Below are 24,776 nucleotides of genomic sequence, written 5' to 3'. Positions count from 1 at the left end.
AGAAAAGACTGGCAGTTCACCCAGACACCTTTGATTCTGTTGTTGTGGTCGCACAATGGAACTGAGCCTTTGTCTTTGTTGTGCCAGTATTTTCCCTCCTGTCTGTATAGTCTTAGATTTTCAGCGTTCCATGTCATCATCATCATCATCATCTATGTGGAAACTATTCACTGACGTCTTTCCTTCCTCCGTTCTTCCCTCTGAGGTGCTACAGAGCAGCAGCTCTTTATGGTTTTCATCATTTTAACAAATGGGTTAATCAAAGAATGACTGTGAATCCCCATGAATCTCTCTTGATTTTGTCAAATGGAAATATTACAGTTTGCGGAATAGAATAACAATGTCTTTGGGAAACAAAGCCACATTCTGCCCTGCATTATTTCCCCTCCCGTGTGCTGCAAGGAAATTCAATTTGATTGCATGCTGCTGTATCTCTCTGCATTACACTTGAAAGGGAATTTTTGAGTTGGTTAAATATTAATCATGAATACATTATCATGCTCGCATGCTTTACAGTCTTTACTGTTACAAATTTGAATCAAAACACATTCGATAACATTATATAACTTAGAATATTTTTTGAAGACTGTGTGTGTGTGCGTGTGTGCTCGCTTGCTCCCGAAACACATTTCTGCACCTTGTAGAATAGTGTTTTTATGTTCGTCAGAGGTCCACGGTGGCTGCTTGCACAGGGATTTACATCAAATGCCCCCGTGTTACTTAAAGGTTGCAATTTTGGGTCTGAAGCAGAAACTCCCCTGAAGTTTTCTCAAGGGGCTGAAGAAGAAACGGCAGAGTTGTTACGTTTGACAATCCCTGGATCCTCTCTGATCCTGAGCTGCAGCGACAGACTTGGTCAGAACCTTTTTTTAAATTTTTTTTATCCCCTCATGCTCATCAACATGCCAGAGTTTCACCGGATTGATTTTCTACCACAGGTGCCGTAATCAGCCAGACTATTTTCTCCCCTGAAACGAGCGGATGACATTTTCCGTCCTTTTGGCCGCGGCTGGGGAAAAACACAGATGTCCTTTTCACTTTTACAACTCCACCTCTGATGTTGGCCACTTTGTCTGGCCCATCTGCATTAGCATATGGATTAATTCCTGCTTATTATCTTGGCCTATATGTAATGAGTCAGTCCTGGATGGCAGGGCTAATCAGGTTGGAAGGCAGAGCTTTTTTTTTTGCCTTCTCTTCCTCTGCTGCCATCCTCACATCCCAAAACTGATAGCAGGGTCGACACATCAGAGGGGATTAAGCTAATGTGATGGCAGAGCCACCTACAGGGTAATTTCAAGAGACAGGCCTTGGCAACCGGGGAATAACTTGTCAAGACCCGGCTGTAGGCTAATATTCTGGATATTAATCCTTAATGTGAATGGCCTTGACTAGATTTTACTCTTGTCTCTGTGTGCAGCTTTAAGCGCAGTCATAAGTCTCTTTAATCACTGACATAAAGCAGTCCCTCAAGGATTTTCCAGAGTTTTACAGTAATTATTGCGCACTAAAAAGATGCTTGTTTTTTGTTTTTTTTCCCGCCGTTGCCTCTGTGAGAAATTACCAAGCTATTTGCATATGTTCCTTGTTCATTTGCAGCGGGGTTTTTTTATGAGCTGCTGGCAGAGGAGTGCTTTATTTCGTCGCGGTAAAAACATGATGGAGTGTTAGAAATCACAATCCGTGTCATTTTACAAAGGGATTTGAGGCTTGTTAGGTAAAACTGTTGGAACGGGTCAAAGCTGCTGCTGCCCCCCCCATCAGTATCTGCTGGAAACGGTTGATAAGGTAACAATAAAAAAAAATCATGGCGGTGAGGTCGCAGACATCACTCTATTTGAGAGCAGCAGCTCGTTGTTTTTGTTGTCTTTTTAATCATTTTAATTAAAACATAAACCAAATAAGGAGGGAGGATCCACACGAAACCCCAGTTTTTAATTAATAAACAGCACACTGCTTTGCATTTTTCTACCTCATTAATGAAAAGATTCTCAAATAATGAAAACCCACCTAGGCGAGGTCTCGCAAAAAAACCAACAATGCAGACCTTCCTGAAGCAGCTGAGTGAGCACCTTGACGGGGAGAGTTTGTCCTTACTGTCTTGTCAGCCCCCAGTCTTATTTCGCTGATCAGTCAGGTTGGTGCGATTCCTTCATCGCTGACTCTCTCTCTCTCTCTCTCTCATCCTCAGGTCTGCTCATAGGATCTGGCTGTGCACTCTATCCACTGGGATGGGACAGTGAGGAAGTGCAGCAGACCTGCAACAACAGTTCAGACCAGTTTCAACTAGGTGAGATGTCCACACACACACACACACACACACACACACACACACAGCTACAGCACACACCCCGATGCTTCAACCGTGACTGTGTACATTTGTCTGTCCCAGAACTGATAACTGATTTTGTGGATGAAAAGGCTGAAAACTGAGAAGACTTTTATTTCTGGATGGTAAAAAGTCAACAGGACCTCCAGCTGCTGTTGATTTCTGCAGAGTTTCAAAGCTCTAAATATGTGTCGAGAATAAAGCAGGAGCCAGATTGGTGCTCTGTATTCAGCTGGCATCTCATAGATAGACAATAATATGCTACTGTATCAGACGCTAGGCAGGTGGAGGGGCTATTCAGTCTGCAGCTGCTTTTTTTTATTTGATGCTAATCAACTAGCGTTTGATCCTCTACTTAACGGAGAAAAATCACTTGGTGTGATTGTAATGTTTTAATTAAATGTCAAAGGTACATTTTTGATAGAGCTGTTGAGACCATTACTTATGTAATCAGGTACGCATAGATTTGCTTTCTCTTTCAATTATCATCAACGTCTGCCATGCCAGAGTTTCTGCCACTTCTATCTTTTTTCTTTTTTAAAGAAGTTAGACCTATTTTCTTCTACTTTCTGCCTCACACATTAAGATACGCTGAGCTTCTGTGTGCTCATTGAACCGGGTAACTGCAGAACGAATAGGTACAGCTTGTTACAAAACAATTAGTTAAAAGAATACCCCCCCCCCCCCCCCCCCAAATGACCATTTGTATATCAATTACTCATCATCCAGTGTTACCTTGAATTATTTAATAAAACGTTGTTTTTGTCACGTGCCTCCACGGTGAACAGAGAATCCAAAAAAGGGAGAAAAGTCTTGATCAATTAATCAAGTAGTGAGCATAAAACTGGATAAATGAGACTTGGATTATACTGTACGAGTTGTGTTTAGAGGCCCCCATTTGCTTCAATTACATCAAGCCTTTTTTCTCTGTTTTTTTTATTCTCCGTTCACCATGGAGGCACGCGAGAAAAACAATGTTTTCTACAAGAATTCACGGTAACACGGGGTGAGTAACTGACAGACAAATGGTCACTTTGTGGGGGACGTTTTCCGTGAAGTCCCACAAGTGTGAAAATGCAATCATTAGTTTTTACTGTCAATTTTACTCTATGCTTCTCAAGGACAAGTTATGACTTGACAGAGCATCAGTAGTCAATGAATATTTGTTTCATGACAATAAAAAAAAAAAATCAAAAACCAAACCATCACCAACAAGGCAAACACAACAATTATTAGTAATATTTAAGAAACAGTTAAGAAATACTTGTAGATACACACAGATGCCAATATGTGAGCAGATGGATGTGACGCAACACTGAAATCCAACCCGTGTCCATATAACTCTGTCGGATTTAAATTCCCAAACGTGTCATCTTCATTACTGGAATTTCAGACCGTGTCATCAGAAGTAACGATGTTGGATATCAGGTTGTAATCTTTTCATTTCCTCCTTGAAAGAACAGGCTCTTCTCAGTACATGGGAATTATTGTTAACAGGTGCGTTTTGCTTCAGCCTGTTGTTAAGCTGCAACGCAGTTGTTTCAGCTTCACTGCTGTCTTGTTTCATGACATGACTGACATGTTCTGCCGCGAGAGCAGCGGATTTCACACAAAGTGGGGCCAGAACGCAGACTCCGTTCATTAATCATGAAGAGAGCAGTCGGTACTTTAGTAATTCAAATGCTTTGAGTGTTGCTGCAGCCAGGACACATTAATTGCATGCATGTTGAATATATGAAGAAGAAGAAGAAGAAGAAGAAGAAGAAGAAGAAGAACGAGTTGGGGAAATGATCACACCTATGTCCTACAGAATGAATGCATGGAAGATCCAAGTCATTGCTTTGACCTGACATGTTTTCAAATGGAATACTCCACATCATGTTAATAGTTAATAAACTACAGCCACGTTTTCAAAAGAGGGGAAGCTCATTTTCAGTAATGCCGACAGTGAGAGAAATTTGCAGCAGAAAAAAAATGGGGCTCTGAGAAATAAGTGTTTTTAGTTTTGTCTGCTGAATTAGGATTCCGCAGTGAGAAGGCAGCTGATATGATTCGTTAATGAGACGCCTCTTCCTCCTACCACCCGGCTGCTAGTCAGACAACTACATTCAATCACACATTCTCCCCAAAATTTGATTCTTCAAATGAGAACTCTTGATGGTCATCTCAACATTTTTCCAGATTTAGCGGCAGATTTAGGTCAGATCCTTCTTTGACAGTGCACATAATTCCCTTTTGAGGATTAAAGAAGGAGGCCCTTTATGTTTTAATTTGGGCTAGCTTTTGGCTCACTTTCAGCACATTCTGCCTCTGGTGTGCTTTCCAAAAGTCTGTGCTGTGAGAGAGCATTTGGCACGGACCAGACTTGTCTGTTTGCAAATGAAGTTTAACTATGTCCAGTGCATTTGTTTCAGCAATGCCGACCCTTTTTCACAAGAGGAAGGGAAATGTTGTGGCTTGAACAAAAATGTTAAGCAGTTCACGACATTTTTTCTGCTCTCAACTCCTCATCTGAAGCGAGGGTCGAAAAGGACAGAGGGTGTCATGTGCTGCGTTTGAGATTCATGATATTGGGCTGTATAAATAAAACTGAATCAAAAATGTTAATGTTTGATCGAAAGCAATAATAGAGATATTGTAGTATTCTTATGATGCAGACAGTGCAAAGCCTTTCAAATGAACCGACATGTTATGTTATCAGTAGGCGGTAAGCTTCAAATACATGCTCACTAATGTCTACGTGTATAAGATGAAAATTCCACACCTGGATCACCATTCAGTTATCCATTCATACACTATGGTCCAGTGCCAGTTGTTACCACGTTTGGACGGGCACTCTGTGTACATAGGACAACAAAAGTGGAGCTATTACAATTATGAGCACAAACAAAAGAAATAAGCCTTGTTAAAACTAAAGTGTCTCTAATCACTTCAATTTTACCATTGCAAGTACATGACTTGAATAAGAAGCAAGTATTATATCCTCCTGCAGTTTATTTATCTCTATGGAGTAAACCGTTTTAAACTTGAGCTCTTTTATAGATTGTTTTCCCCGTTTATTATAGAAGTGATGCCAGATTTATGAGCAGTACTCCCAAAGTGCAGAGTAAGCAGTGCAGGACTCTTCAGACACTCTGGTGAAACCAAAAATGGAATCAGTTGTTCCCTGGCCCACGGCTTATCCATCCCAATTTCATTGAAATACATTCATGGGTTTTTGGAGATCTCCTGCTGACTGACGGACGGAGAAAAACCCCAACGGTGGAAAGATATCACCCTGAATCTTCTGCTTTCCTCTTGCAGGTTCCTGCCAGATCGGCTGGGCGTATTACTGCACAGGGGCCGGGGCGGCGGCTGCCATGCTGCTGTGCACCTGGCTGTCCTGTTTCGCGGGGAAGAAGCAGAAGCAGTACCCGTACTGACGGGAGGGAAACGGGGCCAGGCAGAGACCCCGGGCGAAACGAGGAAAGCGAGAGGACTCCGACCCTGCGGACTCGCACCAGTACAGCACATCAGGCACCAAAGACACCAAGTCGTTATGGTGCGTCATGGGACACAACTCGTCTGACAACTGCAGGGACTGTTTCATAATGCAAGACACACACGCAGACACATGGCTTTGAAAAACTTGTTCTTCTCTCAAGAGCTGTTCTTAAATTAAAAATGTATGGACCAATCCTATTTGTAAAAATGTTACATTTCTTTAAGAGTATTCTCTTTCTTTCTTTCTTTTTTTGTCTTCCTCCTCTTCAGTCATTGATGTTTATGTGAATAGTGTTCCCTGATGATGATGAAGAGAAAAGTCATCTTGCTTCGTTGTTACGTGAAGTGTTTCCGTGTCCTCTTCATGTCTCATCCTTGCCTTAAACACAAACTGAAATGCAATAATCCCTATAATGTAAAGCAATCCAACACTGGCTGCCTGCTTCCTCGACTCAACCTGTTCAGATCCCAAAAGTCTAAGCATAGTTTATTTAACACATTCATAAGATGATATACGTCGTGTACGATAATGTATTTTATCATATTAGCACATGTTTTGTATCCACTCTTCGAAGTATTCTTTGTCATTATTTTCGTTTTGTAAATAAATGTTTATTGAAATATTGTATTTAAAGTTATTTCGGTCGAACAATACGCCCTGAGGTTAACTGAACAGTCCTCGTCTCACATTCCTGAAAAGCTTTTCCAATGACCTCTTGATCTCCGTGATGTTCACTACAAGTGGGAGCCCTCCCCCCCTCAATCGATAAAGAGGATAAGGACGGGTAGCGCTTGTGAATTTAACTTTTCCCTTTTATTGATGAGGTAAATCCCATGACCTCTAGTCAGATTATTTGCCTTTTGATCAGGTTGCTCAACTTCAAAGCGTCCGAGTCTTCCAGACAAAGCCTGAGATGCAATCACGCCCTGGGACATGAAGTAGCCGCGCATCCATCAGCTTAATGTCAAGGGCTATCTCCGAGTCCCTCCACCTGCCTTCACAGTGAGAATAACAATAATGGTAACCTTTTCATAGCAATTACCACAGCTGTATGTGAGCTGCTCCCAGCTTTCCAGTCCCTATTTTTAGTCCTTTTGTTGTTCCTCTCCGTTTTACCTCCTTTGATTAACAAACAACACTTCAGAGATTCATCCAAGCTCGAGTGTACAAAGTCAGCTCATTTACAATGCAGCTGTTCTCCAAGTATTTGGCCCTCATTATTAGCATGCCCGTTTTCTCACAATGCGCGGCGTCCCCAGATACTGGAAACACCGCTCCCCCCCCCCCCTCCTCCATCCTCACTTGAGAAATTTCTCTCTCAGTACTTGCTCTGTTTAATATGTTAGCATGGCTCCTCTGCATTCCGCTCTCACTCTGTCTGATCTGCCGTGCTGATTGATATCACCCGCGATTCGTCAACCAGATGCCTCATCAGCACAGGCTGACACATTGGGGTTACGTTGGAGCGCTCCCTACTTTGCATCAGTACCCGTACCTCAGACTGACAGACAGGCTGTACGATGCAATCTTACTTGTTACTCGTAGGCGGCTGATTGTCTTAAAACATGCAAAATGTGTGGGAAGTGCATGCTGCTCTTGTCAGCTGCTGAGTAAAAGAGATATTACAACTTCTGTAACTGATTAAAGATGACTTGAGCTGCTGATCGCTCTGAGCACTATAAAGTATAATTTTTAATAGAGTGAGGACCACACACTGGTTTATAATGACCACCACTATATTGGGGTAAAGGCAGAAAACTCTGACAGAGGACAAATAAAAGCAGAACTATCTGCGTTTTCTTTTATAATTTGGGTGAACTGGCCCTTTAAGAGCATTTTACAAACCTGCATTTGAGCATTTAATACAAATGTTCAAAATGCAATCACTTTAATGAGTGGAACCAAAAAATAAATGCAATTTAAAAATGACATGGATTACCTTTTTTCCGTTACATTTCTGATTTGGGAAGACCAGCAGGATTACTTCCTGGATTAGCTCTTGAGGCTGCAAATTAGCAGCTGGATCCAGAAATATAGCCTGCAAAAGAATGTTCTTTTCTTACTTCTCCTAATTGATTTTCTTTAATCGTGAAGGGAAATGGCATGAGAAGAATAAAACATATGGAAAACCAGCAAGAAAAAAATCATACCACAAAGTGAATGCTGCTGAAGTTACAGGCAACACAATCGCATGGCGTCAGTTGAAAAGCCTTAAATTGTGCTCTGTCTGTTTTAATCTTATACTAGCGGGGATTGTTTTAGGGGGAAAGCACTGAATCACCTTTATAGAGTTCAACCAGTTAAATATTCTGCCTCAATTAATTTCTTTCTAATTAGTTTTCTTTCCTCGACAGTACCCTTGCGAGATAATTACTGCCCTTCAGAGCAACTCTGCTTAAAAAAGGTTTTGTGCTCCTATAACAACAATCTCCATAAAGATATTGCATTATTAATTGATAATGCTGCAGGATATCAAGATAGTGAGCCGTGACTGCTGTAATATAGAGCCTGTATATAGCAATATAGTGGTCTGTCAGCCTTGTGTAATATACTATATGTGAATGCACTGGCAGTGGAGTAAATTGTTTTTAAGGGCAGTGTCTGCAGCATGAGAACAAAGACAGTCACGCAGGTGTTTCACATTAACAATCAGTGTTCCCCAGAAAGTGCAGTGGTTTGGGCCAAAAATGTTTAGATTCACTCAATCTTGCTGATTTAAAATGTATAACTCCATTTTTGTTTCATATTGTGCCTTACGTGTACCCACTGCAATTAGGAACTGCCAGTTAGTGGCATGTCAATTATCATATTTCCCTGTCCGGGTGATGGGAATTCTTTAAACATACACCAGACAATCAAAGCTCACACACAGGGAGAAGCGGCTCACGGTCCACTGGTCCCCCTACAGGGATACAGGAGCAGGGTATTAGCAGTTTGTTTGAACTCAGAAAAAGGTAATCCTCATACTGGGAGAGGCATATTTTAATGAGACAAAATGTCAGTCTCCTCGATATTAACAGTGCCACGCTGTTTACCCTTTGAAGGTCATACACACCCACACAGGTGTTTCCAATTCCGGCTGATTACACCGCTGCTCAGGTTCAAAGGGGGCAGTTATTGCAGGCTTTCTTTCACAGCAGATGTTTTCAATATGTCATAGTTGGAAAAGCACAGGTGATCATGATAACATTAACGAGGGCTCGGTTCTATTCAGGTGTCCCAGTAAGCCGGGACATGGTGCCAGGGAGCCACTATTCGCAAAAGCAGGACCCTGAAACCAAACAGAACGCCGCCATCTTTCATTTTTATTAATTTACACCTGTCAGAATGTCTTCCGTGGAAAAGGCTCGTGATAAAGATGTCATTTGTCCCACCTTACATTGTGTGTGCAGCAAAGAATGAGTCAGAGAGATGCAGTGTCTGTGCATGCTCATCCTCAGAAGAGGTCTAGTCAGCCAGAGTAATTAAAAGCCCCTGTGTGGGTTTAACATGGGTTTGCAGAGCCTTAGAAGTAAAATGTGAGACAAATTGGGGGGAAATGTGAGGACGTAGCACAAGGTTATCAATTATCTGCATGCAGGATGATAGCTCCTTACTGAGATCTATTTTACTATTTGGTTGAAATGGGCATCAATTCACACAGGACAGAGGACTACGTTTTTAGAATTAAACATCTAAATCCCAAATGACCTCCCCGTTTTCTTCCTCCTCTGTACCACTTCATTCCATCATCTCCAAGTCATTTTTTTCTCTGGTAAGAGCACAGTGGCGCTGAGGGATGGGAGGAAAGAAGCAAGACTGAAAACGTTCCGGTATCCTCTCAAAGATGTGTTACCTGACATAGCATTAATGAAAACATGCAGGATGGAGGCTGGCATCTCATTTCAAGCTAGCTCAGTTAAAGTTCAAACTCAGGCAGTAGCATTATTTCTAAGCCGGGTGAGACCTGGCTACAGCGAGGTTATACTTTCTAAAAACCAAAAGTAACGCCTCACAACTTTTCAGAGAACTGAAATCATAGCTCTCAAAAAAAACATTGTGAATATTCTCAAAGCTTGCAGAGATGGCACAGTTCACTGAATCTGTTGAACAATTTAAACGAGAAAAAGAAATGCAGCTTCACAGCCTTCTGTTTACTCGGGGAACATAAACCCCTATAGAAATCGAACATCAGAGACCATCAACAGAGTGCAAATATTCCAGCACCCTATGGAAGACCTGCTCTAATGAGAGATATATGCAGAGAAGATGCAAGAGCAGCAGTCGCTGAGCTCCTATCTAACATGTTGTCTTAACACTGTTCAGTGTAATCAGCTCTGCTATCAGCACTCTGCCGCACAGAATCCTCCCAGGAGAAACATGCAGATTCTTTTATCCTTCATCAAAAGCTTGTGAGCAGCCGGTTCCCAATCTGCTGCTGTTTTGAGGCTGTTTTGAGGCTGTTTTGAGGCTGTTTTGAGGCTGTTTAGAATTGTCTCAAAACCTATGTTCCTGTCGTGTTTTTAAGGAGGCGTTGGTCACATGAAGAGCATCACCGGGTCCCCTAAATATTGTCCCAGAGGAGTCTCCTCCAGAAGGTCTTTGATAAAGTTAATCCCAGCATTTTATCAGTCACAAACAGCTCTCTGGTCACTGGTATTTATGCAGTTTCAAGTTTAAGAATCCAGCCTTGATCCCTTAATCCCCAGTAACCATACACCTAACTTTTAAATGCTGTTTTTGTCAAGTTACTTTGAGCCAACTGATATATCTATTGGGAAATTAGAGACCTATTTAATTAAGACAGCAGATGAAGATCACCCCACAACCTTTGTTGTTTGACGTTTCATGATACATTAAACGTGCGTGCAATGTTAAAAAGAAAATAATTATCCCTAACCCTGCAAACAAGCTGTGATAAAACCCACTGCATGCTTTCAGTAAATAACACCAAATAACATAGCATGGCATTTAAAGAGATAAATATTGTTTGTGTGGAGACCAAAACAAAACATCCCCAGTGGTAAAATGTCATATGTTCTGCTTTGTGTTTTAGGTAACTTCATCTGGTACTTTTTTGTGTTCCTGTGACATTTCCCTCAGGTATTTCTGTGCTACTCAGAGGCTTGTGTGGAATTTTGGGGCATCTACCACAGGAATGTAGCACATGTTCTGTGGTAATTCACCACATGTTCTGCATGTGGTATGGTCCTGTGGTAACTCTATCAAGAATACCTCACAAGTCTCCGAGGAGTGGAATAGGACCCCTGGAAAACATCACGTGAACACTTGATAAATATAGGAATTGTGGTACATGGGGTACGGGCGTATGGTAGTTTAGTGACTCTCTTTACACAATGTCAAAAATGAAGGTCTTGTCTTTATTTAGGATGTGTTCACATTATGCTTATTCTTCCGATGTCATCACTCTTTCGTCAGCTCACCTCATCATCCCGCAAAGGTCTGATGTGTGCTTCTAAGCTCTCTGACACCGCTGTAGACGATATAACACCCTAACATCTAGTGTTGTGATGTCATCCTATTTGTGAGTACATAATAAAGCTGGCAGGTTCCCTCTGTATTAATAAACTGTAACTGTTGCCTCTGAGGAAAGAAAGGAGAGAAGGATCCATCCCCAAAGCCTGTGAAGAATAAACCTATTAACAGCACTGCACTGATAAATATAGGGACAAGGTGACGGCATCCATGGTGATTATGTGGGGATCAACATATGCTCCCAGGTTAAGAATGGTGATAAAACCCCCGCTAAGTAATGCTCAAATGGACCTTAAAGTTTAGATCAGCTTTGGATCGTCCCACAGAGTGACCTTCACCATCCACAAAGTGGCTTCACCGACACGGCACAACCGATCGTAGTTTTGCTTCTTTGATGTCCGTCTGTGATAGCCTGCTAATCAAACTCAATTGCCAGTTTGTTTCAGCTCATTCGTTCACTCTATTTGAATCGCTGAACGATATTAAGATTGTTTTAAATTCTTCCTCTTTATAGTTTTCGTTTCTCCCAGGACATACATTCGAACATTTAACACTGCCGTCATAATTTGCCGTATACGTTGAAATGTGTCACCATTTAAAACAATCCCATATTCTATGTCTATTTTTTAATATATATATATATATATTGAACCACCAATTCTTTTTTATTATCTTTCTCTGGTTTTGAATGGGCCTCTGAGGGTCTTAAGTGTTCACCTCCTTAGGCAGTGGATGTCCTGTCCCCATGAAATACCTTCTGATAGCTTTTTAATACGATGTGAGCCTAAAATATAGACTGGCAGGACACCAAGATTTTTTTAATGTTAAGAAAGATTAATATCAATGAAAACCTCAAACATAAAGATTTAACCGAAGCTTAAAAATGACACATTACACGACTCAAGCAACTTTCTCTTTATAGTTTTTTACATCACAGGAAGTCATTCATGCAGCATTTTTGACTCTTGACTCTTTTTTTGGTCCCAAACTTGTCATTGCCCCAGGAGCTAAAGAGTTATCGAGCTGCCACCTGAATAAGTCATACATTTCATATTCTCTTTCAGACACCTATCAATAAATAACTCTTATAAATCGCTTATATGTCAAGGAGGCCCGCGTGGGGGGCCCGATCCCTGGATTGAGAAACCTCCACACTAGAGGCTCAGTTTTAATTATGTATTGCCCCACAGCTGCTTTATGTCAGTCTTCTGTCAGCACAACCTCAGAGAAGTGACTCAGCCTCTGAGAGATACCTTACGATTCTGCATTTAAATGCTCACTCAGCACCAGCCACTTACAGAAAAGCCCGTTCCTGGAGAAACATGATCTTCATCTCGCAGGTATCACCTCACAGATTAAATATTTTCAAATTTGTTGTAAAGGTTCTCTCGCTCACACATACTGGCACAGCTTGGTCCCTTTGGTTTCCATCTTTAATAACCAGCATATCCTAATGAATGATTAGATAGTTGGTCTTGTGAAAGTTCCTCACTTAGGGGTCAGAGAAGACTCAAACGAACAGCCTGACAGTACTTTACTTCAGCCAAGTATACAAACACTGTCTTGTTACACCTCACCAAGGGCCAAGCTGCTATTTGGGGTTAAAATAAGTAGTTTAGATAGATGGATGACACAGAACATGCCTTCTCTCTCAGTCCATTCAGGTTTTATTCAAACAGCTTTTATAGATCTTTTGGTAGAATCAACTGTGAAGTTTTGTATGATGAAATGGATGATTAAAAAGAACGTTTAGCCTATTTTTCTCTCATGAAAATCACCAGCTGGAGGTGTCAGTTGTCCTACTCTCTGACATACTTCTAGACTGGTAGCTTATTATATAATACCAAGAGCTCATTGCTGTCTCGTCTGTAAAAAACATTATTGACATTTTTGTTGAAATTCTGATTACATCCTGACAACAATCAATGTATAAAATGCTCTGACAAAAAAAAAGAAAGAAAAAATCCTGCATCTGTGGCTCTTTCAGGACTGTATGGAGCCCGTCCAATCATTTCATTCGGCCTGGATGCAATGATTCGATGTAATGATTGGACGAGCTACCTGCCTGTCTACATACCTACTTATGCATATTCTGCACGTGTTAAAATGTCCGGTGCGCTCATTGCGTGTCAACAGAGTCTTCCACAAGCTGCTAGCTTAACAATTGTGAGTACTAACAACAGCCATGTTCGCTGTTTACATTCATTATGATATGTTTACTGTCATAATGATTATTTTGCGGGGAGGGGCTTTGGCCTGAAGTGGTGCCGACTTGGCAACTTTATTGCTAGCTTTAGCAACTTTTGGATGCTAGCTACTTTCATTGGAAAAGAGCTGCAAAACTGGGTTGGGTTTTCGGTTGGATATTTTTTTCTAAATCTAGCATACTCTTGCTAGTTTCTCATTATTACCAACCCTTTTAAATCAGTGGTTAGCCAGCGGGTTGAGGGTTCGAAACCGCCGTCCGGCCCTTCTGTGTGCGGAGTGTTTTCTGCGGGTCCTGCGACTGCACAGTCCAGAGACGTGCAGATAAACATAACAGGAATTGCGTGTATAGTTGTCTGTCTCTATCATGACTGTGATCTCTATGTGTCAGGCCGGGGATTGAGCGGCTTCCTGCCCAGGGTGTGGACCTAATTTACTGCTCATCACGCCCAATGTCAGCCTGGATCGATTCCACCCCCCTCCCCGGCGATCCCTGCGTTTATAATGGATGGAACTTTTTCAGCTCCAACAAAACATAAAGTGCCCATCGCATTTTACTAAACAGCATTTGCAGCACAGTCGAGGAGCTGCAGACAGACTGTTGCAGACATGCCCAATATTTACCCAATGATTGCCTTTATTTTCCCCCTGTGGAAGAGCACTGCCATTAGAGCGAAATGCTGGAGGTAACGAGACAGATATTAGACATTTGGACTCTGCACTATGCAATCGTTATTTGGCTATGGGATACTTGGTTTGTCCTGCACAAGATGTGTGGGGAATTCTGCTGCACACTATCTTCCTGTGCGTTTTCAGGTTTCTTAACTACAAAACTTGTAGCATACACTTTACATTTGTGCTGACCGTTCACAATTGCATTGCATGTTTTGGTGGTCTCCATTCATTGCTGTGTGATGTGAAAATGATCTTGAAAGATGCTGATATTGTGTAATCCGCTACAGTGCAGTCTGCTTTCATTTTTAAACCAGATTTATATTATCGTTGCACTTTGATACAGTCTGCACAGCGTAGTCTCATACTGTGAATTTGATACGAATGTGAACGGACATGTCAGATCAGGAAACAGGGTTTTGTACCAGTTCCAGTCACAGATCGCATTCTCTTACTCCGTCAAGTGGTAGTTAGTTTAAAACAGGAAGGTACATCTTGGCCTAAAGAAAAGCATGTCCGCCCGAACAGGGACTTGAACCCTGGACCCTCAGATTAAAAGTCTGATGCTCTACCGACTGAGCTATCCGGGCTCTGTGTGCATGCTGACGTATATCTTATATAAATCAATAATTGTAATAAAGTATAGCAGCACTTAGAGCAGCGCATACTGTATAGAGTAGACACAATAGCTGTGTCCCAATTCAGCGGCAGAACATCAAGTGATGGTTTGGAAAACAAATATTACAAGAGGAAACGGTAAGAAATACATTACATAAGCAGTTCAAAAACAGAGCACAATATGAAACTATTGGACTACTATGACAAATTACTATAACGATATTATTATTATAAATATGTTATTATAATATGAAGGATTTAGAGACTGTACTCTACCGCCATCGAGCGGCCACGCCGCGCACTACAGGTCTATATCGCCTACGTCATATAATAATAAGGAAGTAGCGGCTAAACAAACAGCACGAGTCGGGTAGATTCTTTTGGGGGGCAAATTTTTCTTTTATTAAACGTTTTAAATGTCTCAATGTGAGCACTGAAGACCGAAAAAAGGCAATCTTCTCGCCTCCGCCGGCTCATTCTGTTGTAGCTCGATGAGTTGTTGTTATCCTTTGTTGGGCTCTCCCTGTGATTTATGAAGGAGCTCTATGGAGAGATACTCGCTCCAGAGAGTCATCGGTGAGGGGTCCTTCGGCCGGGCTTTGTTAGTCCGGTGTAAAAGCAGTCAGGAGAAGTATGTGGTCAAGGAAGTCCAGCTGCCAAAGGTTTGTGCAAACAGAGATACTACTATCTACTATACTACTGCTGCTACTGTAGCTTTCCCCTCACCTGTGAAGTAACTCAACTTGAACAGAATCCCCCCAACGCAGCAAGCCTTTCTGGTAACAATCATTGCAGTAATAAAATAGGGTATTAAGGGAGGAGATGTTGGATTTGCACCACCCTGCTGCAGACTACTTCCAGACTGTTATGTCCCTGGGGTAGGATATGGAAATGTCTCTGCGCTGATAACCTACCGGATTGTGGCCTAGCGCAGAGACGTGGAGGCTGATTGTTTTGGCATAATAGAGAATTCAATTCTATTTCAATTCAATTTATTTTTGTATAGCCCAAAATCACAAATTTGCCTCAGAGGGCTTTACAATATGTACACATTTGACATCCTCTTGTCCCGGGACCCTCACATCGGAACAGGAAAAACTCCCCCAAAAACCCCTTTAACGGGGAGAAAAGAGGAAGAAACCTGTGGGAGAGCAATAGAGGAGGGATCCCTCTCCCAGGATGGACAGAAGTGCAATAGATGTCATGTGTAGAATGCATCCATGCTTGTATTTTGCATTTTTATAGAATCCCTCTAAATTGGAGAATGCGAGGAGGGAAGCCATCCTGCTGTCCAGAATGAAACATCCTAACATTGTGGCCTTCAGGGAGGCATTCGAAGGTATTCACGGCGCTAACTCTCTTCTAACAAGACGGTACAGTTATTACGGTTCGGACTGCAGGATAGATGGTGTGGTTGTGTTTGTTCAGCTGACGACCTCCTGTGTATTGTTATGGAGTACTGCAGCGGAGGAGACCTGCTCCAGAGGATCCGGCAGCAGAAAACTATGCAGTTCTGTGTTGACGATGTAAGCCTCGACCTCCTGCAAATATTCTCACTGTTTAATGTTTCACATGATGTTTAATGTGTTCTGTGTTTTGTTTTATCTTTTCTTTCCAGATCTTGAGGTGGTTTGCTCAAATGTGTGCCGCCGCGCTGCATATCCACGATAGACGGGTTTTGCACAGAGATCTGAAGTCCAAGGTGCAGTAGTTTATAGCTACTATACGTCTAACATGGTTAACACACATAGAACAGACATTACGAACTCATGAGGAAGATCAGATGTTCTGTGAGTCGGAACAGGAAGTCGATAATTCAGTTTATTGCTTGGATGCATGTTGATGAAATCTCATTAGTGCGAGAGGCCGTGGAGTGAAATGAACAACGGTGAAATTGCTGATCGAGATAAGATCACAGCATCGCCTCCCACTTATGCATAATATCATCATTTTGGCTGCTCTTGTTTTGGCCTTGTGTCAAAGTCATGACTTCTTTTTCATTTCCGTCCTCAGAACATCTTCCTGACAGATAATGGGACAATCAAGCTCGGGGACTTTGGCTCAGCGTGTATTCTGAACAGGTACAGGAAGAGAAGAGGCAGCGATTTATAGTTTGCCTCTTTGCTGCCGCTACATTTGTGCTCTGACCAATTATTTTTGTAATTGTGTTGCAGCTCAAAGGCGTACGCTCACACATATGTTGGGACACCGTACTATGTGGCTCCGGAAATCTGGGACAACAAGCCATACAACAATAAGAGGTATCGCACCGTGTTCGTTTGACGGGTTCCTCCATGTTCTACGGCACACGTTCAAATAGAAATAAGATTAAACCTTAATGCCCATTTGAGGAAATTGGGTAATTTTAACAGGAAGTATTAATTGGGTAAAGCAAAAAAAAAAGAATCCCCCAATTATAGAACAACAAAGGAAAAGCTGAGGGATAAATATGATTGGTAAAATGTGGTACGGAGGGCCGTGTACATAAACACAGTGTCCAGGCTAATGTTGCTGTATTGAGGACGACTATGCACACTAGTCTATTTATATTGATGCTTATAAGGTGTCTGCTGAATGTGCACATGTTATTTACGTTATTGACCATATGTGCAGAAAATTTGCAATATTAATTCCCAGAAGGGAAATTTAGCCTTACAAGAAACAGAAGGGAAATGGAGCGAAAGGCTCCTCCGTCTTCCTCGGAGTGACATTCAACAGGAATTATCCACCTCCTGTGTACGGCCGTGCCTTCCTTCCTCCTGACTGAGGCTGGAGAGGAGCCTTTTAGGGCTGAATGGAGATGAGCTACTGCTCATTCTCCCCATGATTGAAGCGTGTGCCGGGGACGGTACTGATTACCTTTTGGGATCCCCAGCTGGCATCTGTTCCCACGGGCCGTTGTGCTTCGCTCTGGCTTCATCTCCTGGTGTCTGTTGACCCGAGGAGTGAAACGACACAATACAGAAATATACTGTACACACTCTGTTTTCTTTACACAATTACTGCGTAGCTACTAGCACTAACAATTTCCAAAAATCCAGTCATTCAAATTTTAAAGGACAATTGAATGTACAGACTTTTTAACGAAGAATAAAACTCCTCATGATGTTTCTAAAGTCTGTGTTCTCAGCTCGGCGGTGATTATGTAACTCGTGCGTGGGCTAACCCGTCTTGTCTTACCTTCGTGACCGTGCCAGTACATGACTAATGTCTGGAGTGAATGAATAACCACCTCTGTGTTTGTGTGTCCTGCAGCGACGTGTGGGCTCTGGGCTGCGTTCTCTACGAGCTCTGCACCCTGCAACACCCGGTACTTCCCCCTCCCTCCCTCCTCTCTCGCCGTGTTCCACGACTTTGACTGTGGGCCTCTCTCCAAATATTGTCAATGACTCATTGTGTGCAACATTCCTGCTGTCATCTTGCGTCACAGCGAGATACTGTAAAATCTTTGTTGTGGAATGATGGGAGGCCCGGTATCTTCAGCTGATTTCCATCATCTGCTGTGTATTTTGTTTTTTAAACATGGTTTGTTGTCCCGGAGATTCCTCACGCCTCCGCTCTTGTGTCTAGTTCCAGGCATCCAGCTGGAGGAGCCTGATCCTTAAGGTGTGCCGGGGCGCGTACCCTCCACTCCCCAATCGCCTGCCCTACGAGCTGCAGTACTTGCTCAAGCAGATGTTTAAGACAAACCCAAAAGACAGGCCGTCCCTGCACAGCATCCTGACCTCTCACCGCGCCTCCAGACTCCTGCGTACGCACCTGCCCTCCCAGGTACAGACGCAGTTGGCACCTGTGCACTTAGAAGTGCCGTTCTCTGCAGTTTGAGCTTCACGCCTGGTGACAGCCACTCAAAACAGTTGAAACCAGACGTGATTTAACGGCCGCTCGTCCGTCAGTACGACAACGCTGTCACAACACGGTGTCAAAGTGAGAATTTAAACTCTTACACAATTTCCCCAGCTGAGGTGACCCCCCCGTGCGGAATCTGCCCTTTGACAAGGCGCTGTTAGTTCAGATGGCCGCGGCGCTGATGTTATGTGTTGTGATTTACTGCAGCGCTTTGAACCTTATTACAGGCGCTGGAGACGCAGGAGCAGGGGAGGCGCACGGGTCGCTGGAACAGAGAGGAGGGAAAGAAGGTGGCTGATCTTCTGGGAGAAAGGAGTTTAATAAAAACGTTGACATGTGAAGGTAGAGTCCAAGTTAACAGCGTTGTCAAGAAAATATGATTTACTGCTGCGATGCCGGGAGAGCCACATCCCAGACATTTTTGTGAAGACCGCTAGGAATATGTGGTTGTCAGGACCCTACTGAAAACAATAAATATATATTAAGTATCCTAAGTAACCTCTTTCCTCAGGAGTGGGTTCCCCCGAAGCACAGTGTGAAAGCAGAGAGCCAGGACCTAGAAAGCAGTGGGCCACTGGGCCGACAGACACTGTGCGGCAGATGTTGGCCAATGCCAGCCTCGTCTCGTCATCTGACAGCATGGCATCGACCGACCGGGCCTTCACAGCTTCCACTCATGGAGGTATGATAGCAGTAGCAGCGTTTTCACTTCCTGGAAGCTCGGTAGAATGACGTGCAGTGTCAGAGTGTATATCAGCTGTGTGTCCTTGTTTGTCCCGGGTGTTGTCAGAGGAGCCAGAGGACAGCAGGCAGAGGAGACGATGGGACAGGGATCCTCCTGAGAGGCTTCTGAGTCTGTTGGAGAAGGCCCGGCTGAGCAGAGCCTTCAGCACCTTTTTAATAAACACGGGAGGTCTGTTGAAATCTGAATACTTGTTAATAAGTCATTTCCCTCTTGATAGGAATACGTCGTATGCCACCGTCGTGGGTGATATAAACAGTCCTCTGGGGGGTTCTCTTTTTCAGTTGAGGACCCTCTGGTGGGACCCCTCTCCCAGCCACAGGGGGACGACACTGACGGTGGTGAGCCTGAAGTGGCTGTAGACGAGGAGCGTCTGCAGTCGCGCTCTGATGACGAGGACACGTAAGTAACTCTTCTTACTTACCCTTATCTCCTCTGTCTGGTACAGTAGCTGTAGGCTTCTGCTTTTATTCTATTCTAATATACATTACTCACAATGACATTCACATTGAATATGAATGTACAAAGGGAGGTTTGTATGAATCTCTGATGACTGTTGAATGTACAGTTTTTTTTGTATGACTTCTAATATGAAAACAAAGTCAAATTGTTTGTTCTTCTCGCTTCACAGAGACTTTGAGGAAGAATCTCCGTGTGACTGGATGGATGAAGCTGAGAAGATGTTTTCAGAACACTAAAGCCTCATTTGTGCTGAGCCGACACAATCACAAGGTGTTTACATTCACTAAAGGCGCTAAATCATTTCACATCATGTACACAAGACCAGGTCTTGATCCGATAAATGAGGACCAACTTTTATAGCATCTTTATATCCAAGTTTACAAAAAGCCAGTGACGCTCAGACAGTAACGGTAAGACCGTAGTTTCTGCATATTGAACGTTTCAAGCTCTGCAGTGATCTGTGTGAACCTGATCGCACTGCTGCAACAAAGCACTACAGTTTGAGTTGGATATTGTTGAACTTGTCGTAAAAAAAATTTTTACATAAAGATGTGTGTGTGTGCGTCTGCCTCCCATTTGATTTTGCACATCTAGCGCGTACCGGTCGAGTTACCAATGATAACATTCCCAGTAGATTGAGGCCGTCTGGAAGCTAATGTTTGCCTTTGTTTGAGAAGCAGGAAATATTACTCAGAGCAGCTGGGTCTCCACGGGGTCACGAGCCCGCCCACACCCTCTGATGTCCATATCCCATGCAATATGATAAGTACACGAAACATGACCAGTGACTGGTATTCTTTGTCTTTTACTCCTTGGCAAGACAATAACAACCCCACACAATGGTGCAGACGCTGAGAGGTGACTGCTGGTCTATTTATCTGCCACTAGGTGGAGTTGAAATCACTGATGTGAACCGTTTGTAGTGGGTGGGAGCGAGAAACATTAATATAACTAAACCTTTGTTGAAATCCTTTTTAATAGTAAGAATCAGATACAGTCAGATAAGTGTGGGAGTGCTCATGCTGCCTGCATCTGAATTAAAGGGATTTTTGTTCTTAGTTATTGGAAGCATAAAGACATTTAATGAAAGGGAACAAGTCGAGCCTGTTCCTGTCTTTGTTTTGCCAAATTAGAAGCTCAACAATACGGAGTAGGAACGGACAAGAGCTTAACCGCATGTTGGTAAAAACCCAAAACGAGCCTCGCCCATGACAGTTTGGGCTCAACAGGATACTACAGACCCTTGAGTCAACAAAACCATAATGGTGCTGATTCACCATCAACAGTCACACCAGGGATGGATTATCCCGCTGCCAAAGTTGAGGCTGAGGCCTCCCATTAGCTGACAGGAGGACTCCGCGATACACATAATCTGCCCACGATGTGTTTTATTGAGGAAGCCCAGGGCCGCAGCTCGACCCTTATCTTGAAGACACACTGAATCCCCCTCCAGGCCTCACACCCCAGCCCCCTGCTCTTTTGTTTTTTTAATTCTTACTTTATTTCCCCTTGTACCTCCGAAGATGTCCATGTTTAGTTAGGATACAGATAAAGTGGTGTACAACACCACCATACTGTGTCCTGCAGATAGGAGGGTCTCCCATCAGTGTCCACCACAAACCAGACGGCGTCTTCGTAGTTCAGCCATCTAATGTAAGCTGAGGAGTCTGAGCTTGAATGGTAGAATAAGGATTGTGTTATTAACGTCTGCAATCAAGTTTTTTGGCAGTTTATTGAAGCTCAGTACTTTTTGAGACTGAAATCTGGACTAGCCTTAAGTGTTAAAAAGTGTCGGATATTATAAGTGTCTTCAAATGCTCTTATGTTTATTTATTTAATTTGATCAGATGTTTTCTGATCAAAACAGGAATCTTTTTAATCTTTAAATTGTATTTTACTAAGCAAAATTATTATATCTTTATTAGACACTAATGCGTTGATCAATTTGGCATATTGTGTTGAATTACAAAACTAGTAGTTTGTACAGTATACATTTTTTCTTTCTATGTGCTATATTTCAATTTCCTTATTGATTCTTCACTTTTTTTCCTCCCATCTTTGTTATTCAAATTATTCAGATTCTATTCATATTTACATAAAGCTCAGTCACTGCATCTGCTGCGGGCATAATAAATAACAGCATCTCACACTATATTGCTGTTATATAATGATAATTAATATAAGAAAAACAACATTAACCATTATAAACAAAGATAGAATGTATTGCAGGACTATTGCTTTGCATGGAATTGTGCAGGTGTTCATGTTATTAAGTCCACGCTCTTCAATTATTGGGTATGGGGTGTTTGCTGCATGGAAGAAGAAAAAGAAGGTTGTGACTGAACAATTTTCTGAGGTTGCACTTGGAGCTGTTGAACATGGGCTTCCTCTCGCAGGAAGGATGTGAAGTCGTGTCTGTTGTACTCGCGGTGTTTTTGGGAGAAACCTACAAAGGTACATGCAAAACCTACAATGTCCTTGGTTTGAGAACATCGAGCGTCAGCTGAGCAGCTCACGAGTGAAAAAAAATCAGTGGAACTGAGGGCCCTCATAGCACTTCCTCTCTCTCTATCTTTCTCTGTTCAGCTTACCTTGAAGTGTTACTCATTTTAAAACACCCTGTGCTACAGTTTGTACTCGGATTGAATCTCTGGCCCCTGCTCAGACATCTAATCTGAAATGCTTCATTGATTTTCTTCCCGCTACATCCTGGTGACCCGTTAGCGTACAATCAAGCAGCTTCCCCTCTTATCAAATGATGCCCAGAAGACCTTTTTATTTTGCTTGTCTGCACATCTCCTTCTGTCATTGCCTACGATGAAATATTGACTATTATTTGCAATAATCTCTGTTCCCCTTCTGTCGCGGTTCTGTTTTTGTGTCCTGCTTTCTGAACCCCCCCCCCCCCCCCCACACACACACACACACACACACACACACACACACACACACACACACAGACACAGGAAGAGTGCTGCAGATGCAAGATGACCCAGTGATCTCTGTCTGGCTACCGATGCTTAGAAAGGCATTTTCTACCAGATTCCTTTCTTATTTACAGCAAAAAGTGTTTTTTAATATATTTGCATTTAGATGTTCAGCTACATTCGTATTTGAGTTTTTATTAGATGCTTACAGCCTCAGTGGTATCAACCGCACAGTGAGGGGAAACAATGAAACCTGCTACCGTGACTCACCCAGTAAAGAGAAGTGCTGTTTATTCTTTGCGGAGAGCAGCTCTTCCTGTTAATAACAAAGCACTTAGGCACTGCAGTTGGAGGTCTCTTTGCAACTATAAATATGGGAGCTGTCATTGTTATGATTATTTCAAGCCCTCTGCAGTGACCCGCCATTGTCTCCTGCCAGCGTTTGCATGCTTCTGTATCAGACAATAGACGAGCAGGGGTTTGTCGTGGAGCTCCACAATTCATCGGCCGCTCAGAGTAAAAAGGTCAGGGACAGTTAAATTTGGAGCCCATGTTATGTAAGGTGGGACAGTGCGGGCTCTGCGCAGGTTATCAGGCCATTAGCAGTTTGAAAGGAGTTTGAGAGGCTGCTATTGTTCGTGGCTCACACACGCCTTGGTGACTCCTGATGGGCTGGTCCGACTTCAGGCAGGGTCACAGGCTCTGCTGGCCTCTCCCTTTGCCATCCTTCCTTCGAGCCAATAGATCGATAGCAGTCTTTAAAAGACTTCACACTTCATTTTTTTATGAAGTAAGAAGTACATCATTCCATTCAAATGTATCACAACTTTCTTCTTCCCCCTTTTGTAGCTCCCACAGACTGCTACCGTGTGACGTTGGCAGCAGCAGATCTTCATCACTTATCGTCTCATGCTGAAAGATTCCAGCCTACGAAGCACGGCCTAATCCACAGTAGAAATTGAATTTGAGTGCTTGCTCCCTTGTCACTTCACCAATCGACACACTGATCTAAAGATGAATCTCACATCACACACTGACCTCGCACATCTTGTAGCATAGACTTCTCACCTCCGCCTCTTTATTTCTGTTTACTGTATATCCTGTGAGAAGCAACACTCTGCATTTTGGTTTTGAAATTAGTCAGATTTGACTGCACGCATTTGATACAGAGAAACTCCCCCGATTTCACTTTCACAGTGAGGAGGCCGACAGTATTGCTTTACTCCTCTGTTCGAAAAAGAATAGCAGCAAAGTATTTGTCAAAATAAGCCAGCATGTTGGTCAATCAATGAGGTCGACACAGATTCATTCAAACTCCAAACTGCGTTGTATGCAACGCATGACAAAGAATGCTGCAGTGGTTCAGGTCCCAGCATGAATCAAATATTTCAGTATCGATTCTGTGTAAAAGCACAGTCAGCATTTTTCTCACTGATCTAAAACAGTGCAACCCCACTGAACAAGTTCAAACAGGAAAAAGGGACGAGTTAAAGATTAAGGTCTTGTCACTGTGATACTTGGACTTTCCAAATACTGACACTGTTTACATCAATGGAAAAGTTTCACACGGCGATGAGAGTACAGGGAGTGTACTGTGAAGGGAAACAATGTTTCAGAATTTCTTATGTATTTTGTCGGGGAAAGCCATCAGCGTCAACTAATTTCCGTGTGGCATGGAAATCATTTCATAGACTCTTGAAGCTTAGACGTTGTGTAATCCATCCATCAACTCAGAACGTTAAAAATAATCACGCTCCAGAGGACAGCTAGAAAAACAGTTTATAGCAATAAAGCATACTTGTGTGTTTTGCTAAATGTTACCTTAATGTGGTGTAAATGGAAAACAAAGGTACATAGTACAATCAATATGTGATGATTAAATGACACATGCCTCTCTAGCTTGACGCTACCTCTGTGCAATTATCTTGGTCTTTAAGCATGTCATCTCTAAGTTTGACCAGGAACCAGCGTGTCACGGCCGTGGCCTGTGCTGCTGCTTGTTTCCCTATATCC

The 24,776-nt window shown here is 42.7% G+C and overlaps 2 protein-coding genes and 1 non-coding gene across 6 annotated transcripts in view; 2 read left to right on the top strand and 1 right to left on the bottom strand.

The window, feature by feature from the left end:
* The window catches only part of LOC116392235 (LHFPL tetraspan subfamily member 6 protein), a 39,937-nt gene extending 33,499 nt beyond the window's left edge, over positions 1-6,438 (top strand). Inside the window, exons 3-4 of one of the 2 annotated variants that reach the window (XM_031863490.1) lie at positions 2,192-2,290; positions 5,633-6,438. In XM_031863490.1, the coding sequence (XP_031719350.1) occupies positions 2,192-2,290; positions 5,633-5,751 (218 nt within the window). In that variant the 3' untranslated portion in view covers positions 5,752-6,438. Of the gene's footprint in view, positions 1-2,191; positions 3,001-5,632 lie in introns of those variants that run through there. The other variant, XM_031863489.1, reaches the window with a different exon arrangement.
* A 6,963-nt stretch (positions 6,439-13,401) lies between these two features.
* Positions 13,402-20,398, top strand: nek3 (NIMA related kinase 3). Of its 3 annotated transcripts, none has more exons than XM_031863726.1 (13): positions 13,402-13,454; positions 16,029-16,122; positions 16,212-16,309; positions 16,402-16,485; positions 16,797-16,864; positions 16,958-17,044; positions 18,039-18,093; positions 18,354-18,554; positions 18,860-18,974; positions 19,144-19,314; positions 19,423-19,545; positions 19,659-19,776; positions 20,006-20,398. In XM_031863726.1, exons 2-13 carry the CDS (start codon positions 16,080-16,082, stop codon positions 20,070-20,072), a joined length of 1,230 nt encoding a protein of 409 aa, XP_031719586.1. In that variant the 5' UTR covers positions 13,402-13,454; positions 16,029-16,079; the 3' UTR covers positions 20,073-20,398. The 3 variants fall into 3 exon arrangements, with proteins under 3 accessions (XP_031719586.1, XP_031719585.1, XP_031719584.1); XM_031863725.1 differs by lacking the exon at positions 13,402-13,454 and adding an exon at positions 15,122-15,445 and having other exon boundaries at positions 19,147-19,314; XM_031863724.1 differs by lacking the exon at positions 13,402-13,454 and adding an exon at positions 15,122-15,445.
* On the bottom strand, positions 14,683-14,755 carry trnak-uuu (transfer RNA lysine (anticodon UUU)). The gene has a single exon. It is a non-coding gene; the product is annotated as a tRNA-Lys (tRNA).
* Positions 20,399-24,776: the final 4,378 nt, after the last annotated feature.

This window comes from Anarrhichthys ocellatus, unplaced genomic scaffold, assembly GCF_004355925.1.
Source record: "Anarrhichthys ocellatus isolate YVR2014 unplaced genomic scaffold, GSC_Weel_1.0 scaffold29, whole genome shotgun sequence".
Taxonomy (NCBI): domain Eukaryota; kingdom Metazoa; phylum Chordata; class Actinopteri; order Perciformes; family Anarhichadidae; genus Anarrhichthys; species Anarrhichthys ocellatus.
The sequence above is the reverse complement of the archived record's forward strand: the minus strand, read 5'-3'. Positions and strand labels throughout refer to the sequence as shown.

Coding starts and splice junctions, on each gene's coding strand:
- nek3 (XM_031863724.1), top strand. CDS start 15,329: ATGGAGAGATACTCGCTCCAGAGAGTCATCGGTGAGGGGTCCTTCGGC. Junction 16,123..16,211: donor CTTCAGGGAGGCATTCGAAG/GTATTCACGGCG, acceptor GTGTTTGTTCAG/CTGACGACCTCCTGTGTATT. Junction 18,975..19,143: donor AAAAACGTTGACATGTGAAG/GTAGAGTCCAAG, acceptor CTCTTTCCTCAG/GAGTGGGTTCCCCCGAAGCA.